Consider the following 19,502-nt stretch of genomic DNA (forward strand, 5'->3'; position numbering starts at 1 on the left):
TATGTTTGTTTCAGTGTGTACTCGGATTGCTTGTGCTGTTGTGTGTGTCTGTATCTGTGGTTCTGTGTGTGTGTGTGGGGGGGGGGGGCACTTAGGTGTAACTCCTGAATGTAAAATGTGAACGGTTACAGGAAAAAAAACCATGAAAACCTGGAAAATCACGCCGGGTAGAGATATGAGACGAATATGAATGAAAAATTAACGAAAATGATTGACAAAAGACGAAATCGATCCTGCTGTTTTGAGTGCTGCGAGTGAGACTGACGAATTTGAACTGTAAATGACGAAAATGTATGCCAAATGACTAAATTGAATGGACTTTATTTGAAAATGAACGACGAAAGACGAATTTGAAAGTAAGATTGGCCTACTCTCGACATTCCGCGACGAAATTGAAGTAAAAATGTGTGAAATTGAATGAAAAAAGTTTGAAAATGAATGGGAAAGCCTATATTATAACCGCAGCATAAGTTCATATCATTTCAAGAAGCTCAACTTTATTTTGAGAATGAATCATGCCGATTACATGAGTAAAAATTAAATTGCAAAATTGTGTTAGGATCCATGCTTTCATGGTAGATTATCGTCAGATCCCCAACTCTCTCGCTTCCTTTCATTTATGTTATGTATTAGTTATTTTCATTTGAATTTAAGTATTTTTCTATATAGCGTACTCATGTATGTTTTGATATATGTTTGTATGTATATGTTTTCTTAGCATATTTACACGTCTCAATGAAGTGTCTATTCCGTAACATTGTTGTTATTTTCAGTTTACATTTTCTTGGACTTTAAAAAAGAACTGTCTAGGATATGTTTGTTTAAATCATTAGCATCAAATAATATATCAATTATCAAACGCCTTAACCGTACATTCTTAGATTATTTTGTATGTTATTGGGATATTTTGTGAAGTATAATCGAATTGATTTGAATTGAAATACATATCCTATAAATACGGGGTATATATAATTAGATAGATAGATAGATAGATAGATAGATAGATAGATAGATAAGATAATGCTATGTTAAAAGATAAACTTATGCTAATTTTGGAATCAAACACAAAAGCGATATTGAAACCTACTTTCTACACAATATTAAGCAACTTCTTTTCTTCTTATCAATTTCTCTAATGTTTAATTGAAAACTCAAGCGGTCACTTATATATCTGCCTAGATTTTGTGCCCTGTTGTCTATAACTTACGTGTATTGTTTGCAGTTAGAAGAGCTAAGATTTTGCGTATGATGATTTGGTAAGATGGTCACAAAGGAAATTGTATTTCTCCCGGAAAACGCCATTCATGAAACTTACATTGACAGTTGTAGTTACTAAAGTTCTCACTGAACAGTGGAAAGACTCACTCCATTATCGTGTCAGTCCCCATTATAGAACCTTTAAAGACGTAAGGACATCAAACATTTTATCATATTAAAAATGGCATATGATGACGTACAAGGAAGAAGCATTATACGCATATTGGCGATGCGCAGTCGATCATGACGGAATCGATCATGTCTATCTCTCTCTCTCTCTCTTAAAAGAATAAACTTCAATCAATGGATATTGATACATAAAGGGACTGTACAGTACTGGTTGAGGTGGGGATTCATGTTTTGAACATTCCTAAGTGAGATAATGAAAAGCCTCTTATGAAAAAGAAAGAGCATGTAATTTTAAGAAGGATTCAACGTTTATTTGATGAAAATTGGTTTTCAAATGGCTGAGATATCCAAAAAAAAGTGCTAATAATAAAAGGCGACATGCCATAACTTTATTAGGATCTCTTTGTTTTACCTTGTTTTTGGATATTTCAGCCATTTCAAAACCGATTTTCATCAAATAAACTTTTGATACCCCTTAGAATTGCATGCTCTTTGACATCTTATAGAGTGGTTTCTGAATATCTCACAAAACGTTAAAAGGTAAATCCTTACCTCGACCAGAACTGTACACACCCTTTAAGGTTGGTTTGAATGAATGTTGAAAAGAAAGTATATTTGAGTTAGTGATTTAGATAATAAATTCGTAATATAATGAAGGAATAAAATTAAAAAGAGAATGAGGGGTTAGTAGTGTAAAAATAGTAAAAAGAGATATGTATATGGATTGTGAAAAAATGTATAAGAGTGCATCAAAATGTATCAAATTGATGTGAAGTTTTGGTATAAATTTTGTTTCCATGGATGAAAATGATTATGAAGTTGATGTAAAGTGTTTTGTATAAATTTGTTTGTACATTGAGTTTCCCATTGATGAAAAGTAAAATATTCTTTAAAACAACAAAAAATGTCTCAATTTCTGATCTAGTTTTTTAAACCTTCTCGAAATCATCTAACTCCACCCCCCTCAACACGAAAACAGTTATGTTCACTCTAAGTCACTATAAACCACCAGACAAACACGCGTTTTTCCAAAGGTTCTCAACAATGGACCCTATACAGATCGCTGTTACATGCATAAGATTTCCTGTTCATAATAGATTTTGTTTCGTCTCACCGCCCTGTTGGAATATAGCCACGTGCGATAAGGCCGTCCGCTGCTTATATCTGTGATGACACTCATATATACTGATGCCATCGCTATTTCAGGGAGCCCTTTGACTGTGGTAGAAAAGCGAAACTTAAAGGGGACAGGAGGGAGTGAATTGTCGCGATAGCTTGAGAGATGTTTCACTTTGAGATTCCATATGTCCACAGAATGTTAAGGAAACATAAAAGCGACGTGCAGAGAGGGAGAAGGGAATGGAATTAGAGAAATGAGAGATGGTAAAAAGAGAGAACAGAGTTCAGAGATTAGAAGAGAGGAGAGAGAAGGGGTGAGGAACGGAGTGGTACCATTTTGGAGAGGGAAGGAGGTGGGGAAAGCAGGGCAAACAGGGGGAATGCATACGTCAGCCTCAATAACATCTCAACCTTTCAAAGGTTTACAAATCTCCAAATATGACCTGTTTGAATTCAATTTTATAATCCCGTATTAGTGACGCAGCGGTACATTATCATTGTTTGTAAAACGCACTGAAATTCTTTTCAAGTCTGAAATGCGTTGTATGTGAATTTGCTGTTATTATTATCGCAGGAAGACCACTACCTGACTACGATTACAAACTAATCCGATCCCTAACCCCACCATCAGTGGAGTCTAACCCTAACACCACTTCAACGCTGCAGGTGGCTCTTTCGGAAAAACCAAGGAGAGTGACACCTCCGGTTCCTAAGCCTACGTTTCTATGGTTGCAAAGAAGAAAACAGTTTTTCTGCCTAGGCAAGAAACAAGAAAGGCTGCTGCGCTCTCATGTGATTTGTCTTTATTAACTTAGTCAGTCATTTTATATATCATTAATTCATTCACTCATTAATCTATTCATTTATTAATCTATCTACTCACTGGCAATTTATTGTTATTTCTTTGCAGAAGTATTGGTACATCAAGTACACAAGCAGAAAGAATGTCTGTAAAGTTTGATTGTTGTTGTTGCTGTCTTCCTGTGTTTCTGTGTGTGTGTGTGTGTGTGTATGCGCGCTCGCGCGCGCTCTTTTTGTGTAATATTGAAAGTTAAATTAAGGCATTAAGGGGCTTATCAGGAATGAATATGCCATCGGCGTGTGTGTGTGTGTGTGTGTGTGTGTGTGTGTGTGTGTGTGTGTGTGTGTTTGTGTGTGTATTGATGAATATGTGCTTTTGGCTTTGGGTAAATCGGAGTGGGTTGGTGGGACTGGAATTTGATTTGAAGTGGAGGATACATTCAAATTTTAAGAATTATTCACATGTTAATCCATGGATGATGTGAATGAAATAAATAAAGATCAATGAAAAAAAAAGTGTGCGTGTGTGTGTGCTTGTGTGAACGTAGGACTGTTCTTGAAAAGTCGAGACAGAACATCTATTGTGTGGCTTGAATTGTTCCATCGTTTATCCTTAATAGCGCTGCAGAAAGTAATAAAGTTGATTATGACGGACAAAAACCCAGGCCAGATAAGCTCTCGGCTTCGTAACGCCAGCCGCAGTTCAGATAATCACGAAACGAAAAGTAACAATCATTGTGTCTTATTTTCTGAACGTTAAATGATTTATTTTTTACTCCACTCTGTCACGAAAACAGCTGACAGACAAGGATTGTAAATCCAACCTACAATAATCAATCAACATAACTGTTGATTAACGCATCCATTTTCTTCTACGGCGATTTCATTACCTTAACACACAGTGGAATAAGCAGCAGTATGGTAGAAATTTCAACAAATTAAGACAAAAATAATGATGTGGCAGGTTAGCAGCTTTGCATGTTTCAGCAGTTCTTTGTATAGTTATAATTGGTCGTAACGACCGAAGCTAATTCCAAGAGATGTCATCATCTCACGCTTTTTATGTTGTTTTGTACACATAAACAGCATTAATGTTCAGTTTTTCGTCAATGACGTAGCTAATTCATATTCCTTCGAGAGTCCAACTTTAATCTCCATGTCATTGACGGTGTTTTCTTTTTCTTTTCAAACGCTCCATAAGAGTAGAGCCTATTCAGTTGCATGAATTATCTAAATGTGTCTTCATTAGTGAAACATTGATATAAATGAATAAATGAAATCAAATCAAACGAAATTAAACAATCATACCTCCACAATATTTGAAGTGAAGTGCATGTACAAACATTTCGTTTTTATTTCATGTAAATAAACAAACAAATTAAGATAAGAATTATATGTGACAATGGTAGAAGATCCTAAAACATCATCTGAAATTGTTTCTTCGGGAAGGGAGGCTTTCAAAACATACATCACAGGTAAGAATAGTTAAAAGACAGAATGTCATCTTTTACACAAGCAATATGTAAACATAAACGCTTCGCATTTAATGGAAGGTGAATATTATCAAAAGTATATTCCTACATAATTGTAACATCATAAATCAATGACTTTTGTAAGGGACATACACTTCATCATCTGAAAAAAGTAGGGATTTATGGCCCTATCATTGCGAAGGACAAAAGGGCAAAAATGCAGGAGCCAGCTACCTTAAGTTTTCTCTTCACTCCCGCTGAAGGCCCCAAATGCAACATCTATACTCAATGCCCGCGCAAGATCTCAGCAAGCAGACGTTATGCGACAGTTCTAATACATGGAATACAACCAGGTTTTTGGTTTTCTCTCTGAACTACCAGACAAACAGATTAGATCTGCTACTATATCATAATCCGTCAGAACCCATCATCTATTTCCTTAGATACAAAAAACGTGTCTTAAGTCGTCAAGTAAACACAGACGAATGGTACTTGTCAAAGGCTAGACAGTTCAGTGAGAGGAAGAACGTCACTATAAGAGTTCCACTCATTTTGTTACTTCATACAGCTGCTGGGATTTCTCGAAAGGATGTAGGCCCATTTTGTCTCCCATATTATACCATATATCATTTCCCGCGAATAACTCAATATGCATGCAGCTATTGTAACACTTGCGATTGATATGTATTACTTAACGTCTACTGTATATACATAAAACACTTACAACCTATCAGTTCCAAAACTCCATAAAACGCAGTGATGATTACGTGCGATTGTCTGAACACAGGAAAAGACTCAAAAAGGAAAAGGAAAAGAAAGATACTGTATACTGAGAAATAGAGAGAGAGAGAGGGGGGGGGGAGGAGATATGGGAGATGTCGATAGGAGTATAATATGTAGTTCATAGATGGATAAATAGATAGATAGATAGATAGATAGATAGATAGATAGGCAGATATATAGGGCCGAGATAGACACCAACAGGTAATCAGATGATGATTAATAACCCGATTTTCGGCCAACTTTTTGCTAAGATCACATGCGGTAGAAGACTATATTCTCACAGATGCATACGCAAGGTTTATACATTTACTTAACTTAAGTTTTGTTAACTACACTACACGAACAAACGCACTCCCTTGTCACATATATAGTAGATAAGTGGGATTCATAGTTGGATACAAAATCATACAGTTGTACAAAATTATTGTTCTTACCCTGAATGATAAAATCATTATACGCATGAGAGAAACTTGTGATAATTCAAGTACATGTATGGTATCGCAGCGTTGTTTGCTTGGTTTCTCAAGCAAGAAATGAAACAGGCTGATCAGAAGAAAATTGAAAAAAAAAACACGCATTGTCAGAGAGGATTTCAGAAGATTTAAAGACGTCTTCACTGCACCTCCCTGTCCGCAAGAAGCCGAATCCATTCGCCTTTGAGCAGTTTCTTCGGGATTTTGACCTGCTGTGCGGTCGCCGAGGAATTCGCAAGCACGTATGCGCGCAGGGCCTCGAAAGAACCCGGCTGCAAGCAGATCAGCTTGAGTGGAGGGATTGCATTTCGGCTGCGCTGAAACTTGTAACCAGACGCAATGGCGCGTAGAGTTTCATCCAGTTTCAACGCCACCTGTCAATATAGGGGGGAAAAAGTCGTCATGATGATGTAGGCCTACCTAGCCATACAATGCACATCTGCCAAAGAAAACTAATACTTACGCTTATGAAGGAAACTGAAAACACAATGTATGACAGGAAAACGTTTGAAACTGTAAAAAAAGAGGAGTGAATAGAGCGAAATGCGAAAAAAAAAATATGATACCGAGGGGAAGGTGCATTCTCATTCAGATAACAGAGACAGATAGATGAAATCATGCGCAAAAAAAAATGTCAACGTCTTTGTGGTCCATTGGTTTAACCGATGCCAGGCGGGGGTCGAACTTCTAAACTCGAACAAAATTTGTAGACCTACATCTATCGGAAGGAAATATCAAGTGGTGTGCCAGGCTGATAACAGTCAAGTCGTGACGCTGTTTTGTCTTTCTGAAACAGGGGGTATGCTGCTTTAGTTCCGTCTCTGTACATGTAAATTCGACCTACCCCGTGAGATCTTTAGTAGAAAAGCAACGAAATTGTCAGCATTTTTCGCAGTTTTATGACAGTTTAAAGCATCACAATGTTTTCAGTAATTGTCATTTTCATCATCAGCACACCAACGCAAATTTGATGACCGTTGCTACATGCATTTCCCCACTAACCTGCACATAGATTCTTACTTTCCATCAAGTTAATGTACATAACGTACGGTTATCATTAAGTAGCACTGGAGACTTTTAGGGGACAGAGTTGTAGTTGGTAGGGAATACATTTAGGTGATCCAAAAATATCATAATAAAATCAGACATATTTCATAAATTTTTTCACAAGGTTTTTTGTTAGCATATCAGCGGGAGGTTCGTGAGAATATGACGTCGTTGCCTCTTATAATTCGCCAATATCACTCTGTTGTGAATCACGCAAAACTTTTTCATTCCTTAACTTTTCCTATGCAATTCGAATGTAATCGCAACCGCCATTAGTTTCGTTCCATTTCGAGATCGTTTATAAAAGTCAGAGCTAATATGGGGTGACATTTTCTCATTGCGGTAAGCATTCAAATTCTGGAATCTCTTCGGTCGTTATACATCAATAATATATGTATCATTGTCGTAAATTGCATTTTACACCCTCCACATCACAGCATCGATACAATACACGCAATGAGGCTATTAATCCGCAGTAGTCGTCATGGATTCACTAAAAAATAAAACAGTGGGAAAAACACAAACATTAAAACTATTAAGCAAGACAAACGACACACCCACACATTTTCAAAGGAAGATAAGGAAAGGACACTTATCACAATAATACATGCTTCTACAGGTGAGGCTGATACCTGCAGCCTCCTCCAATCAAAAACAAGGACCACATAACAAAAGAGACCTCCGACAAAACACGCCGTGACAAAGGCAAAGCATGTTCTAAAAATAGACATGACGAGATGACAAACAGCCTCTTTTGTAACTCCTTTTCAGTAACATACAAAACTATTTGTCTGTGTGTGCGTGTGTGTGGAAAATGAACTATTTTCCACTTGAAATTCCTGAGGCTGAATGTTATAGGGGACTGTTTTGATCACTTACGGGGAACATTTAGTACTGACGGTTGTTTCTTTCCCAAGGCTTCGTCACATGCTTAAAGGGATGGTACAGTATTGGTGGAGATGAGAATTGGGCTTTTAACTTTTTGCGAGATACCAAGAAACCACTTATGATATAGTACAGAGCATACCATTTTAAGAGGAATTCAAAGTTTGTTTGATGAAAATCGGGTTTGGAATGACTGAAACATCCAAAAACAAAGTAAAACAAAGAGATTGTAATGAAGTGTTGGTCCCACACTTTATTAGAATCACTCTTTTTTGGATATCTCAGCCATTTCAATACCAATTTTCATCAAATAAACGTTGAATTCCACATAGAATTTCACGCGCTTGCATATTTCATAAGAGGTTTCTCATTATTTCACAAAAAAAAATGGTAGAAACCTGAAATTAGGTCTCAACCAAAACTGTGCGACCTCTTTAAAATCAACCATGGATCTTTCGCTTTTCTCAGATTTGTTTGGGAATTTAGTTTATCTTGATAAAGTGTGTGTGTGGTTTTTTTTTTTTTTTTTTTGGGGGGGGGGGGTGATTACGCCAACAATGAAGTTACCGACATATTTCAAATCCATGCCTAAAAAAAATGTATTCGAAAATAAATATATCACTGATTAGACGGATCCTACCCTTCATTAAATGGCGCGTCTAACCAACTTAATTGATGGACATGCCTTTACATTTTAGAAGCGAAATATCAAATTTTTTATACGAAGTGTGAAGAAAGAGTGACGTGTTGGCCTACATTAATTATCTATCGTCATAATCATGCAAAATATTGACTGCAACTGGTTGTTACGATATGTCTTGCCATGATAGCACATGATGGTTGTACCTACATGACATGCCATCAGAAGCGTTTGGGAAACCTGCGATTCAGTGATGTGAAAAAGTTTCGGAGTTGAAAAAATTCCTCGTTTAAAAAAAAAATATCACTCGTGCGAAATCAGAAGAAAATATGAGGAGGTCGACAAGGATTAAAAAGAAGAAGAAGAAGAAGAAGAATATGAATATGAATAAGAAATAGACGAGTAACAGCCACAATAAGAAACTGCATAAATAATCTATTTGCACTTTTCATACGATGACTTCGACACACATGCCGGGGGCATAAGATCCTCCATGTAACATTTTGCTCCTGTTCTGAAATCCAAATGACCTTTCCCATCGATATGCACGCAAATTACTCAATTGACGATCTTACCTCCTCTTTGTTCTTCCCTTTACAGGTGTCAACAATTCGATCCAGCTCAACAAAAATTACGTAGCAGGCATCTCGATCTGTTGCTGATAATCCTATCACAAACAAAATTATAAACATGCATATAACACTATTGTCTGCTAGAGTGGACATTATAATTCTATAAAGTATGGTTATAGCTCTTGTGGATTTGAATTCATTTGCTTCAGATTTTCTCGATTTTTATCTTTAAGGGTGCTAAGTGGAGCTGAAATCAAGCGACTGCTTGGAAAAATTTTTTCTCACATAGAATCAAAGTAAAGATTTAAACACACGTGCGTAATGCAGAGCATTAAGTGTTCTGCGAATTGTCTGATTTTCAGCAAACTCTTCAGCAAAGAGTAAAATCCTTCTCAATTCAGATTCAGAACCTTCAAATTCATGAAAAAAAAACATCGCAAGTCATTCTGTGCATTTAGACTTTTTTCTCCGCGACAGCACTTTCACTGCGATGTGTTTACTTCTTGGACCCAGTATAGTGATAGAAAACATCGAAGAGACGCAACGACGTAACATTACTGTCAATACATCGAGGGGGTCATTAGTTCAATAGCTCATGGTACCGCCAGTTTAATCAGACATCAGACTAGTCTTTCGTGTAAACGTCTGGGAGTTGGCTAAACACACAAGATGTGGCGGAAGAAATAATACAAAAAGACCAGATAACTTTTTAAGACTCAATCTCAGCCCAGCTTGAGCGAGCTACGATTGCAATATTTCAATTTCTGAAACAATGATTATGTCTTCATTTCCACATTAGCTTCAAGTTGCAAAACGGACCGTACAAAATATTATTATCTGCCACGGCAACAATGATAGTAATGATAATATTGAAGATGGTGACGATAGCAGCGGTAGGAGTAGCCGTGTAGTAGTAAATAATAGTGGTGATGATGATGATGATAACAACAATAATAATCATAATAATGATGATGATGATGATAACAACAATAATAATCATAATAATGATGATGATGAAAATAATAATAATAAAATGATAATAATAATACTTCTTCACAAACAAAATAAATCAGAACGTATCCCACCCCCCCCCCCCCCCATACACAAATACACACGGGAACAGAGCAATGGCTGTGGTCGATGTCTATGATTTCCTTCACAAACTGCTCGGTATTATAAATCAAACATGGTACCCGTATTAAACAGGAAACATATTTCTTTCGCAATAGGGTCACAAAAATCATGAAGTTTGTGAACGGCCGCTGAAACCGCAGTCTACGCATAGACCTCTTGGTGGAGTTTAAAGGACACGTTCACCTTCATAGACATGTGGGTTGAGTGAACGCAGCAATATTAGTAGAACACATCAGTGAGAGTTTGAGGAAAATCGGACAATCCGTTAAAAATTTATGAATTTTTGAAGTTTCTGTTCAGTCACGACTGGATGAAAAGACTACTATAGCTTGTGATGTCACATGAGTACAACGATATAAAGAAAGAATAAAGAAAATTCAACATATTTCCATTTTTCTAGCATAACAAAAGAACACTCGACTTCTCTCTTTCAGAAGGCAGGGGGAATAATAATACCCTTAACATACGTTAGTAGCAAGTCAAAGAACTGTGCACTTTATTCAAAAAGTAAAGTTTTGTGAAATTCTCTTTTTATTTTTCTTATGTAGTTGTACGCATGTGACATCATACACTGTATTAGTCTTCTCTTCCAGCAGTGACTGCGCAGATACTTAAAATATTCATAACTTTTGAACGGATTGTCCAATTTTCCTCAAACTTTCACTGATGTGTTCTACTAATATTGCTGCATTCTCTCAATCCTTATGTATATGAAGGTGGACGTGTCCTTTAAAAAGAAATCCCAGTTGGAAGAATGTGAAAAATGTAGTGAAAGAAAACATTTTGCTTGGAGAGAAAACAGGAAACATATTACACTTTCTCCTATTTTAGATACATTGTACTTTGGAATAAGAAATATATCTCTTGAGCCCTGTTGAGGACACAGACTGTAAGATGACTTGGTCTGGAGCGAATCGAAATTCTTACCCATTGTTTCGTCGTAGAGGACGCTCTCAACACACGCGTAGTCCACCAGCGAGGCGTCATTGCCCAAAGCCGAGGCGAAGGTTTGAATGACGGCCATTCGAATGTTGATATCCGTGGTTTTCTCCCCTCTCAGATTGAGCAGTTCGCCAGATCTACATGGGTTATAGGTCGAAATAAATTGAAGCTATACCAAAAACCAAACTGACAAACAGACAAACCAACAGAAAGACAAATACACGCACATAGAACGACGCCCACAATATCACACACAATAACAGCTGCAACATTATCAGCTGATCATAGTGTTCAGCAGCATACTACGAAATTATGTTAACTTTTTTTTTAGCTATAGAAATTATCAGTATGCATCAAAACTCTATCAATGCTTAAAAACAAAACAAAACAAAACAAAACACAATTACCTCCAAAATGGCCGCTAAATCTGGGTGAAAGGTTTATAATTATGTATTGTTATCTAAAGTGATTTGGGGAATTATGCCCAACGAGGGGACCAGAGCTTCTTTTTTTTCGCACTTCTTTCAAGCAAAATACATATCAAATTACATCAAACCAGCCAAAATGGTTATCTTGACAAAATATATCTGTATATATCTATATACATAACAAATATTTATTTTTTTTTTTCACGGGCACTGTAAAGTTTGAGATTCATATTCTTTTTAAGCAATGAAAATGTGTCACTTACGAACAGAAAGATATGGCAAATAATTCAAATTTGAGGTAGACGTGTCAAACATGGTTTTAAAATGGCCGCTAAGACGACTGCCAAAATCTGAAATTTGGCGACTATGAATTGTATGGGATGTATAATTCATGTGAATGATATTGTTCTGTAGAGGTTGATAACTAGCCACTGACAACGGGACAACTTGTTCATTTTTTTTCCACCTGTCTAGTGAGAAGATGGCTGGATAGCCAAAATTCTGCTGCAATTGGTGTGAAGCGGGACCACTTCTTCGGGTTATGCATCCTGCTCTTTGCGATGAATGAATGAAGAGGGATCTTTTACGTGCACGAGTTGTGACTTTCTAATAAACAGGACCTCCATTTTATGTCCTATCCAAGGGACAGACGGTTTCGCCTCTTAAGACGTGAGGGGACGACAGGATTACGCACAACACTGCTCAGTTGGACTAGGGGAATCGAACCCGCGTCCTTTGGTTCTGGAGGCAGACGCGCTGCCGACTGAACGAAATCACCACCGAATCAGATTTTCTAGCAGTAAAGCAAGGTACACTTTCTGGTGCCCATCAAACTCTTAACTTTCATTCCCATATGCCTTCTCTATATTAGTCGTAGCCTTTTGTCAAGGGCCTCTCGCTGTATGACGGCTATAACGTGCGAGCGAAGCGAATCCAGCCGAGCGCGACGCAGTCCAACTCAGCTGAGCTTCATTCGACCCATCCGCTCACCAGCATACAGCGAGAGGTCCTTGGAAAACGGCTATATCAGTCGGGGTGTCTCAGTCGCCACTGTCTATCTGGTTTTCCGCCATATTCTAGGCAATGTTAGTCTGTCACCGTGCCGAGTTCACCTTTTACCTGTACTGGAAATCAACGATTGGACATTTCTTGTGGAAGCCAGCGATCTTCACGATGTCTCCCATCCGGTACCGAAAGAGGGCGTCCATATTCGTCACCACCAGTTCGTAGGACTCGCCTACCTGCACCTCTTCAGCCAGTAGGGTGTCGGGTTTGTCCTCCTCCCTGATTGGATTGAGTAACAAGGGGGGAATAGAAAAGAAAAACATTAATTAAAAAAAAAACTTAAAGTTTCCCCTTTTCTCGGAAATGGATGGCATGGAGAAGTGAACTCTAATGTTGAAGAATATTGACTTTAGTTCAACATCATCACACAAGCAAACAGTAAAAGTAAGGGGTTATAAAAGTATAATATGGAAAGAAATTTAAGAAGAATCAAGTGAGAACTAAACTGTTTTCAGATGTGAAAACAATATTAAAGATGAAAATGTTAATCAAGGTGTTAGTACACTCGAACTTGTCAATAGCGGCCACTCAATCAAAGCTGAAAGAGTGGCCTTTAAAGATAGGTGGCCTCTACTATACAGACAGATTGGAGGCCATTTTAATTTTGCTGCACGACTTGGAAATGCACGGGTACATGCATGTTGTCAACATTAATTGCTGTTTACAGATATTTAATTTTCATGGAAATAAAAACGGGTGATTATGAAATTCAGCAGTTCCTCTTGTTGTTGATATGTATGGGGCTGATTTTTTTCTTTTTTCATCGGATTGGCCCCCGGAAAAGGCGTTGGTGGCCGCCATAAGCAATTAAAAGCTGAAATGTGGGGCTACTGTTTCTGCTATCCGACATGTCGCCATTATGCATAGCTAGGGTATTTGACACGTTATATCGGGGGGGGGGGGGTAGGTGACCGCATCATGCACGTGGTCACTAAGACAGGTTTGAACATATTTGCTGTTGAATACCGCTTGTCGACTGGGATGAACTCGTAGAAGATATCAGCGACATCGATGAGGTAATGGTATTCGTCTCCATAATATGTGCCGATGACACCCTCAGTGGCATTGTACACCTGAGACACAATCGGTAAACCTGGCGAAACATAAGATAAATTAGCAAATGATCCCTATACTGTATAGTGGGTATGGGATTACTGTTCCATTTTCTACCAAACCATTATTGATGAGAGCAAGTTTATTTTGATCTGTCTTGTAGTTTTAAACTGTTATGATTTAGCATTGTGTACATGCCCTCTTCAAGGAACATGTCGTCTGCAAAGGTGTGTGAGCTTTAAACTATGCTATACGCGGAGTAGAATGTTGATTTTATTGATTTCTAGGGTTAACAAAACATAGCTCAACACGGTAATCCAAAGCAAAAGCAAACTGAATACTTTGCCGAACAATAGATAATCAAAATGTGTGTCATATACCAACCTTTAGCGTAAGTCTTCTCCGTCCTCCTAGCATACGGCGCCTGTGGTCCGGAGGAAATTGCGAGGATGTACAGCATGTGGGGCCAGATACGCTTGGCGATGCCATCGAAACCTTTCTGAAACTCCCGTTCCAACTCCGCAGCCCTCTCCGGCTCCGGCTCTAGCTCGGCTTCCAGTGCCGCTTTGATCTCCGCGTCGAGACCGACGTCGTCGCTGATGCGACCTTGGCGCAGATCCTCCACCAATTTAGGCCAGTTCTCTTCCAGGTAGTTGAAGAAGGAGAGGAGGGCGCTGGCGAAGATGACCGCGAGGGACTTGATGGTGCGATCACGGAGACCAAAGAGAGAGTGGACATAGATGGCTTGGTGCTCATTGGTCAGTCGCATTCCTGCCGGAGGAGTTACGAACACCAGACGGAAGAGGAGATCGGGAAGGGCTAACGTTGTTATAGGTCCCATCTTGATTCCACCTTCCGATAGCTTCGAGTCGGTGTGGACGTACAGATACAAGAACGTCTGCAGAGGCGATACATTCCGTGCGTGGCACTGTTCGACGAGGTGCGTTACCATGGCGCCCATTTTGAAGAGGGAGATCAGCTGCCTCTCCATGGTGACGGCGATGAGCTTGGGCTTCCCCGTCGTCCCCGACGTTCTGCCAATTCGGGTCGTCTTACTGGCTGTCACCACGTTCCTCTCTCCGCGCGCGACGCGCTCCATGTACTCCGCGTAGTGCGCATATTTGGTCAGAGGGTGCCGCTGGCGGAATTCGGCGACCGACTTGATGTCAGCGAAGCAGTGATCCTTTCCATAGGCCGTCTTAGCCCGCCTGGATAGGAGATTCAGGAGGAATTTTTCCTGCGTCTCATGGCAATGTGCCGACTCATATTCGCGGCATTTGGCGAAGTAGGCCCCGATGCGGTCGTTTATCACAACATACAGGTATCGCAGTAGAAGAACTTTCGCGTCAGCATACCGTGGCGCAAATAGCAGCGAGACTCGAATGAAGATAAAGGCCGATATCGCCAAAAAGGAGACGAGAAGACCTGCATTAAAAAACAGGATAAACCTTTAATTTAAACCATGAAGTCAAGCGAAACCAACAAGACTCTTATTCCCAACGTATACTTCAAAGTTTTACCCGTCTTTTTCGTAACAAAAAAAAAAAAAAAAAAATCGGATCTGTAAGTTCTGCCTCAATTTATAACTTCCTGATATGCCTCCAAAGCGGAAACCAAATTTGTATGTAATTATTCACCACGTAATTTTTGATATACAAATGTTCATTTTAATGTTTATACATTTGATACGCGAATGTGCATGAGTAGGCAATCTATTTTATTTAGAGAATTCGACGTCATGTGTACGAAGTTGTGTGTTATAGATGCTGTGATGCAACCTTCACAAGCTCCTAGCCCATCTCTTTATCTCTCGTCAGTTTATTCACAGGTTGTGTATGCCTTATACTGTTCAGCAAGTTCTACGCCTAGCCGGATGTCTATTATCTTTACTTATTGTTTTCCACTTATTTGGCATGGAAACTGACGTCATGACATATAAAACGTCAAATTTAACAGTCGACTGTCTTCCCTACTTACTAGCATGATTTCATCCCAAAGAGCCACGTTTTCTGCTTCTCCCTATAATGATTCAACTCGTTCTCCCAGGCGGATCAACCACGACTCTATTTCAAATATGATTCTGGTATAAGTGGAAACGTTTCCCTTGAGCCTTGAATCGAGCATGGTGAATCATATATTAGCCAAAGTGTGGTCTGAATGGTATTCATACTTTGAATGAATATTTGGCCAGACAACCTTTGCGATGATCAGGGGATAAGACGCTGCTGCTTTGGATGGCTCGCAGCAAAATCTTTGTGAGTTTTTTTTTTTTTTTTTTTCATGGTCAAGGACCGGTACGGCTTCTTTACTGTAAACTTTGCGCGTCCTTGTATAACATAACAGAAGGCACATTCAAGCTTAGAATATGCATCTCACACACCATTACGTTTATTATAGTTGATTCCGCTGCATGGGCGTACTGTACTTTGTACTATATGCACACATATATGTTAATGCATTGTCACGAATGTGATATTGACTAAAAAGAGTAGCATTTATCGGCACATAATGTCTGAGTCTGCTAATTTCTATAAGATGTAGCCCCCTCGTCCTATCTTAATGGTTTTCCCTAGCTTCCTTTCAACAGAATACAGAAGGTCTGACGGCAGCTTTTGCTGGGGCAGGTGGAAAGCTGAGTACAATGTGGATTGAATTAAGATCCCGAGCTCAAACCTAGAATTGTGTTGGTATCCTTTGACAAATGCATTACGCAAACTATAGGTCTGTCTTGATCCGACAGATATGAATTGGTACCTAGATGGTCATTCTTGGTAATTGTGAGAGACTGAGCCCTATATGAGAATAGTGTTACCAACAAAGATGTCAATTCATCTCCCTCCCTCCCTCCATCTCCCCTCTCCCTCTCTGTTATAATATAATATAATATAATATAATATAATATAATATAATATAATATAATATGATATAATATAATATAATATAATATAATATAATATAATATAATATGATACAATACAATGTATAATATGATATAATACAATATAATATAATACATTTCATATATATATATATATATATATATATATATATATATATATAAAAGGAACAGTTGGTTTTTTTTTCAGTGAAGTTTGAGACCGTGTGTAAGATTATTTACTTAGTGGGTATGTAATTTGACATTTTTTATTGAGTTGTTTTAACCCGTTGAGGACGAGTCCAGAGTATACTCGGGTGTCTACGGGAAATGTGTGTTGTAGTAAAGTAAGCCCGTCCTCAGGTGTACACCTAACAAACAGTGAAACAAAAGAACTTAAGGCTTTAGTCAAAATAGATCAACACATAAGAAATATTATGTTGATTCTATCAAGTCGAATATTCTATTTTTTTTTTCAATTTATTTCATCAAGTTCCTATTATACATAAAATCTGGTGTAATCTCATCAAAAATAATTTTGCGGTTGTTTAGTGCATGCATGCAACGTCTAAAATGGACGCAGATTGTTATATTCTCAGCACAACAAATGGAAACATTGAAACCATGGGCAAGCTTTATGTTGGCAAGCTGCATAAAGGTATAATTGGAAGAGAGTAACAGCGAGACGGACAAAGACAGGGAGAAAGGGGGGGGGGGGCTCGAAATCAGTCAATCTTAAAGGGATCGTATAGTTTTGGTTGAGACCTGACTGCAGATTTTTAACACTTTTGGTGATATAATGAAAAACCTCTTATGAAATATGAAAGAGCATGTACTTCCAAGAGGGACTCAACGTTTATTTCATGAAAATTGGTTTTGAAATAGCTGAGATATCCGAAATAGATAATATAGTGAAGTATATATAAAAATAATGAGACCCACCTTTTATGAGGATTTTTCGCCTTGTTTTACTCTGTTTTTGGAAGTCTTAGCCATTCAAAACCGATTTTCATGTAATAAACTTTGAGTTTCTCTAAAAATGATATGATCTGTATTATTTCATAAATGGTTTCTTGGTATCTTTGTTTTGTTATCTTAAAAGCCTTATTCTCATCTCCACCAGTACTATACCATCCCTTTAATTGTACAGTCAACGAAATGAGACGAACAACATTACAGATTTCGTTCTTACCCCGTAAGACTGTCGAGGTGAGAGACAAGTCCTGGACTTGTGTCCAGCGATGGATAATGGCCAGTGCCAGGCCAAGACTCACCAGGCCAGCAAAGCGTAATTTCACCTGAGCTCTCGTCATGGTCATGGTCATGGTTATAATACCCCGACACAAGGTTCTGCTTACAGTGTACACGTCTGAACACTTGTCTCTCCCACATGAGTGTACGGAACCAAGATCAAAGTCGAGTGACGGCCTGCCGTGGCCTATTGACCTTCCATTATACCGGGACGGGTTCAACGTGAAGGTTGTTTTTGAAGGTTGTCAAACTATAACAACCAAAGCTCATTTTCTTTCATTTTTATGTGTGTTGTATGTTACGTATAAAACAGTAAATTAGAGGCCATAATAGTCAAGCCACTGTGGTGTTGGGACGTAAAAAAAGAGAAGGGGTATAGAGTACAAGTAATAACAAGGGATTATTTCAGCAGCAACAATAGAAGAGTTCACGGAACATATGACCCGGGGTTTGAGCTTCAGATCTCGAGATGAATTCGAGTGTGTGACGAGGGCCTTGGAAAAAGGCTTAGCCTTTTGAAAAAGGTTTGAGCTGGGACAATGTGGGCGGGGTTGGGGTGGGAAGGCGGAGTGGCAGGTGGAGAGGAAGGGAAAGCCGAGGGGAGGTAATGGAGAGGGGAGGCTACAGACGAAGAAATGATGTTTCTACTTCAAAGGGGACAGTTCCTGCACAGACGATATTTTCTTCCCCCTCCCGCTGGGTCTACACTCTCGTTGGTGTCTAGTGTCGCGTTACAATGACAACCGTCTGCTCGTTCCTCCTGGAATTACTACATTGGGATCGAGGGCCGTTGACCATGTATGGAGTTGAAATTTAAAGAGACCTCCCATCCATTCCATCTTTCTGCCTTGACAAAGGCTTACCTAGCATGGCTTGTCAGCCACGCCACCCAGACCACTCGACCAAATCTTCTGAAGAATGTAGCTCTCTTTGTGCCTGGATCATGAGTAGGCACAAAAGGGTAATGATATTGTACTAGGATATCAGGGTATTTTAATTTGTTTTATTTCATTTTATTATATATATATATATTATATATATATATATATTGTTTTTTTTTATTTATTTATTATTATTTTTTTTTTTTTTTTGGGGGGGGGGGGGGGGGGAGGTCACTGTTTCCCAAAATGAAATCACGCTCACGTTTAAAAAGGTTGCAAATGGAGGTGTCGCGTTGCTATGACGACCGTCTGCTCGCTCCTCCTGCAATTACTGCAGTGGGATCGAGGGCCGTTGACCATGTTTTTTTTTGTTTTTTTTTTGTTTTTGTTTTTTTTTTTTTTTGGGGGGGGGGAATGGGTGGTTGAAAAGAGACTTCTCTTCCATCTCCCTGCTTTGACAATTGGCTTATGCCTCGTTTATGTATTTGTGTATACATTTGTGTGTGTGTGTGTGTGTGTGTGTGTGCTAGCATAGTTATAATGTTATGGGGGTTGTGAACCTTGGTTTGACCTTTGTAGACTTTTGCTCTCTCCGAGTGTGTCTGGTTTTAAATTTTGTCCTTGTTATCCTGTAATCATGTACTCTATGGCCCTTTAAGTATCTATCCTATACAATATAATAAGGTCAAATGAAA

The 19,502-nt window shown here is 38.6% G+C and overlaps 1 protein-coding gene across 1 annotated transcript; it reads right to left on the minus strand.

Moving 5' to 3' along the window:
* Positions 1–9,130: 9,130 nt before the first annotated feature.
* Positions 9,131–14,899, minus strand: LOC139715459 (uncharacterized). Its single transcript, XM_071627032.1, has 5 exons — positions 14,185–14,899; positions 13,714–13,840; positions 12,802–12,966; positions 11,240–11,391; positions 9,131–9,273 (listed from the first exon to the last, which is right to left on the minus strand). The coding sequence occupies exons 1-5, from the start codon at positions 14,897–14,899 to the stop codon at positions 9,161–9,163; spliced, it is 1,272 nt and encodes a 423-aa protein (XP_071483133.1). The 3' UTR covers positions 9,131–9,160.
* Between the last annotated feature and the right edge of the window lie 4,603 nt (positions 14,900–19,502).

The sequence above is a fragment of the Diadema antillarum genome, unplaced genomic scaffold, assembly GCF_040938485.1.
Source record: "Diadema antillarum isolate AM-2024a unplaced genomic scaffold, OU_Dant_1.0 scf00000049, whole genome shotgun sequence".
NCBI lineage: Eukaryota > Metazoa > Echinodermata > Echinoidea > Diadematoida > Diadematidae > Diadema > Diadema antillarum.

Bases quoted from the DNA above. Each gene is read 5' to 3' on its own strand.
- LOC139715459 (XM_071627032.1), bottom strand. From the start codon at position 14,899: ATGGAGCGCGTCGCGCGCGGAGAGAGGAACGTGGTGACAGCCAGTAAG. The intron at 13,841-14,184 runs GTTGGTATATGA...ATGTTTCGCCAG, and splicing joins GGAGAAGACTTACGCTAAAG to GTTTACCGATTGTGTCTCAG. The intron at 12,967-13,713 runs GTATTCAACAGC...CAATCCAATCAG, and splicing joins TTCATCCCAGTCGACAAGCG to GGAGGAGGACAAACCCGACA.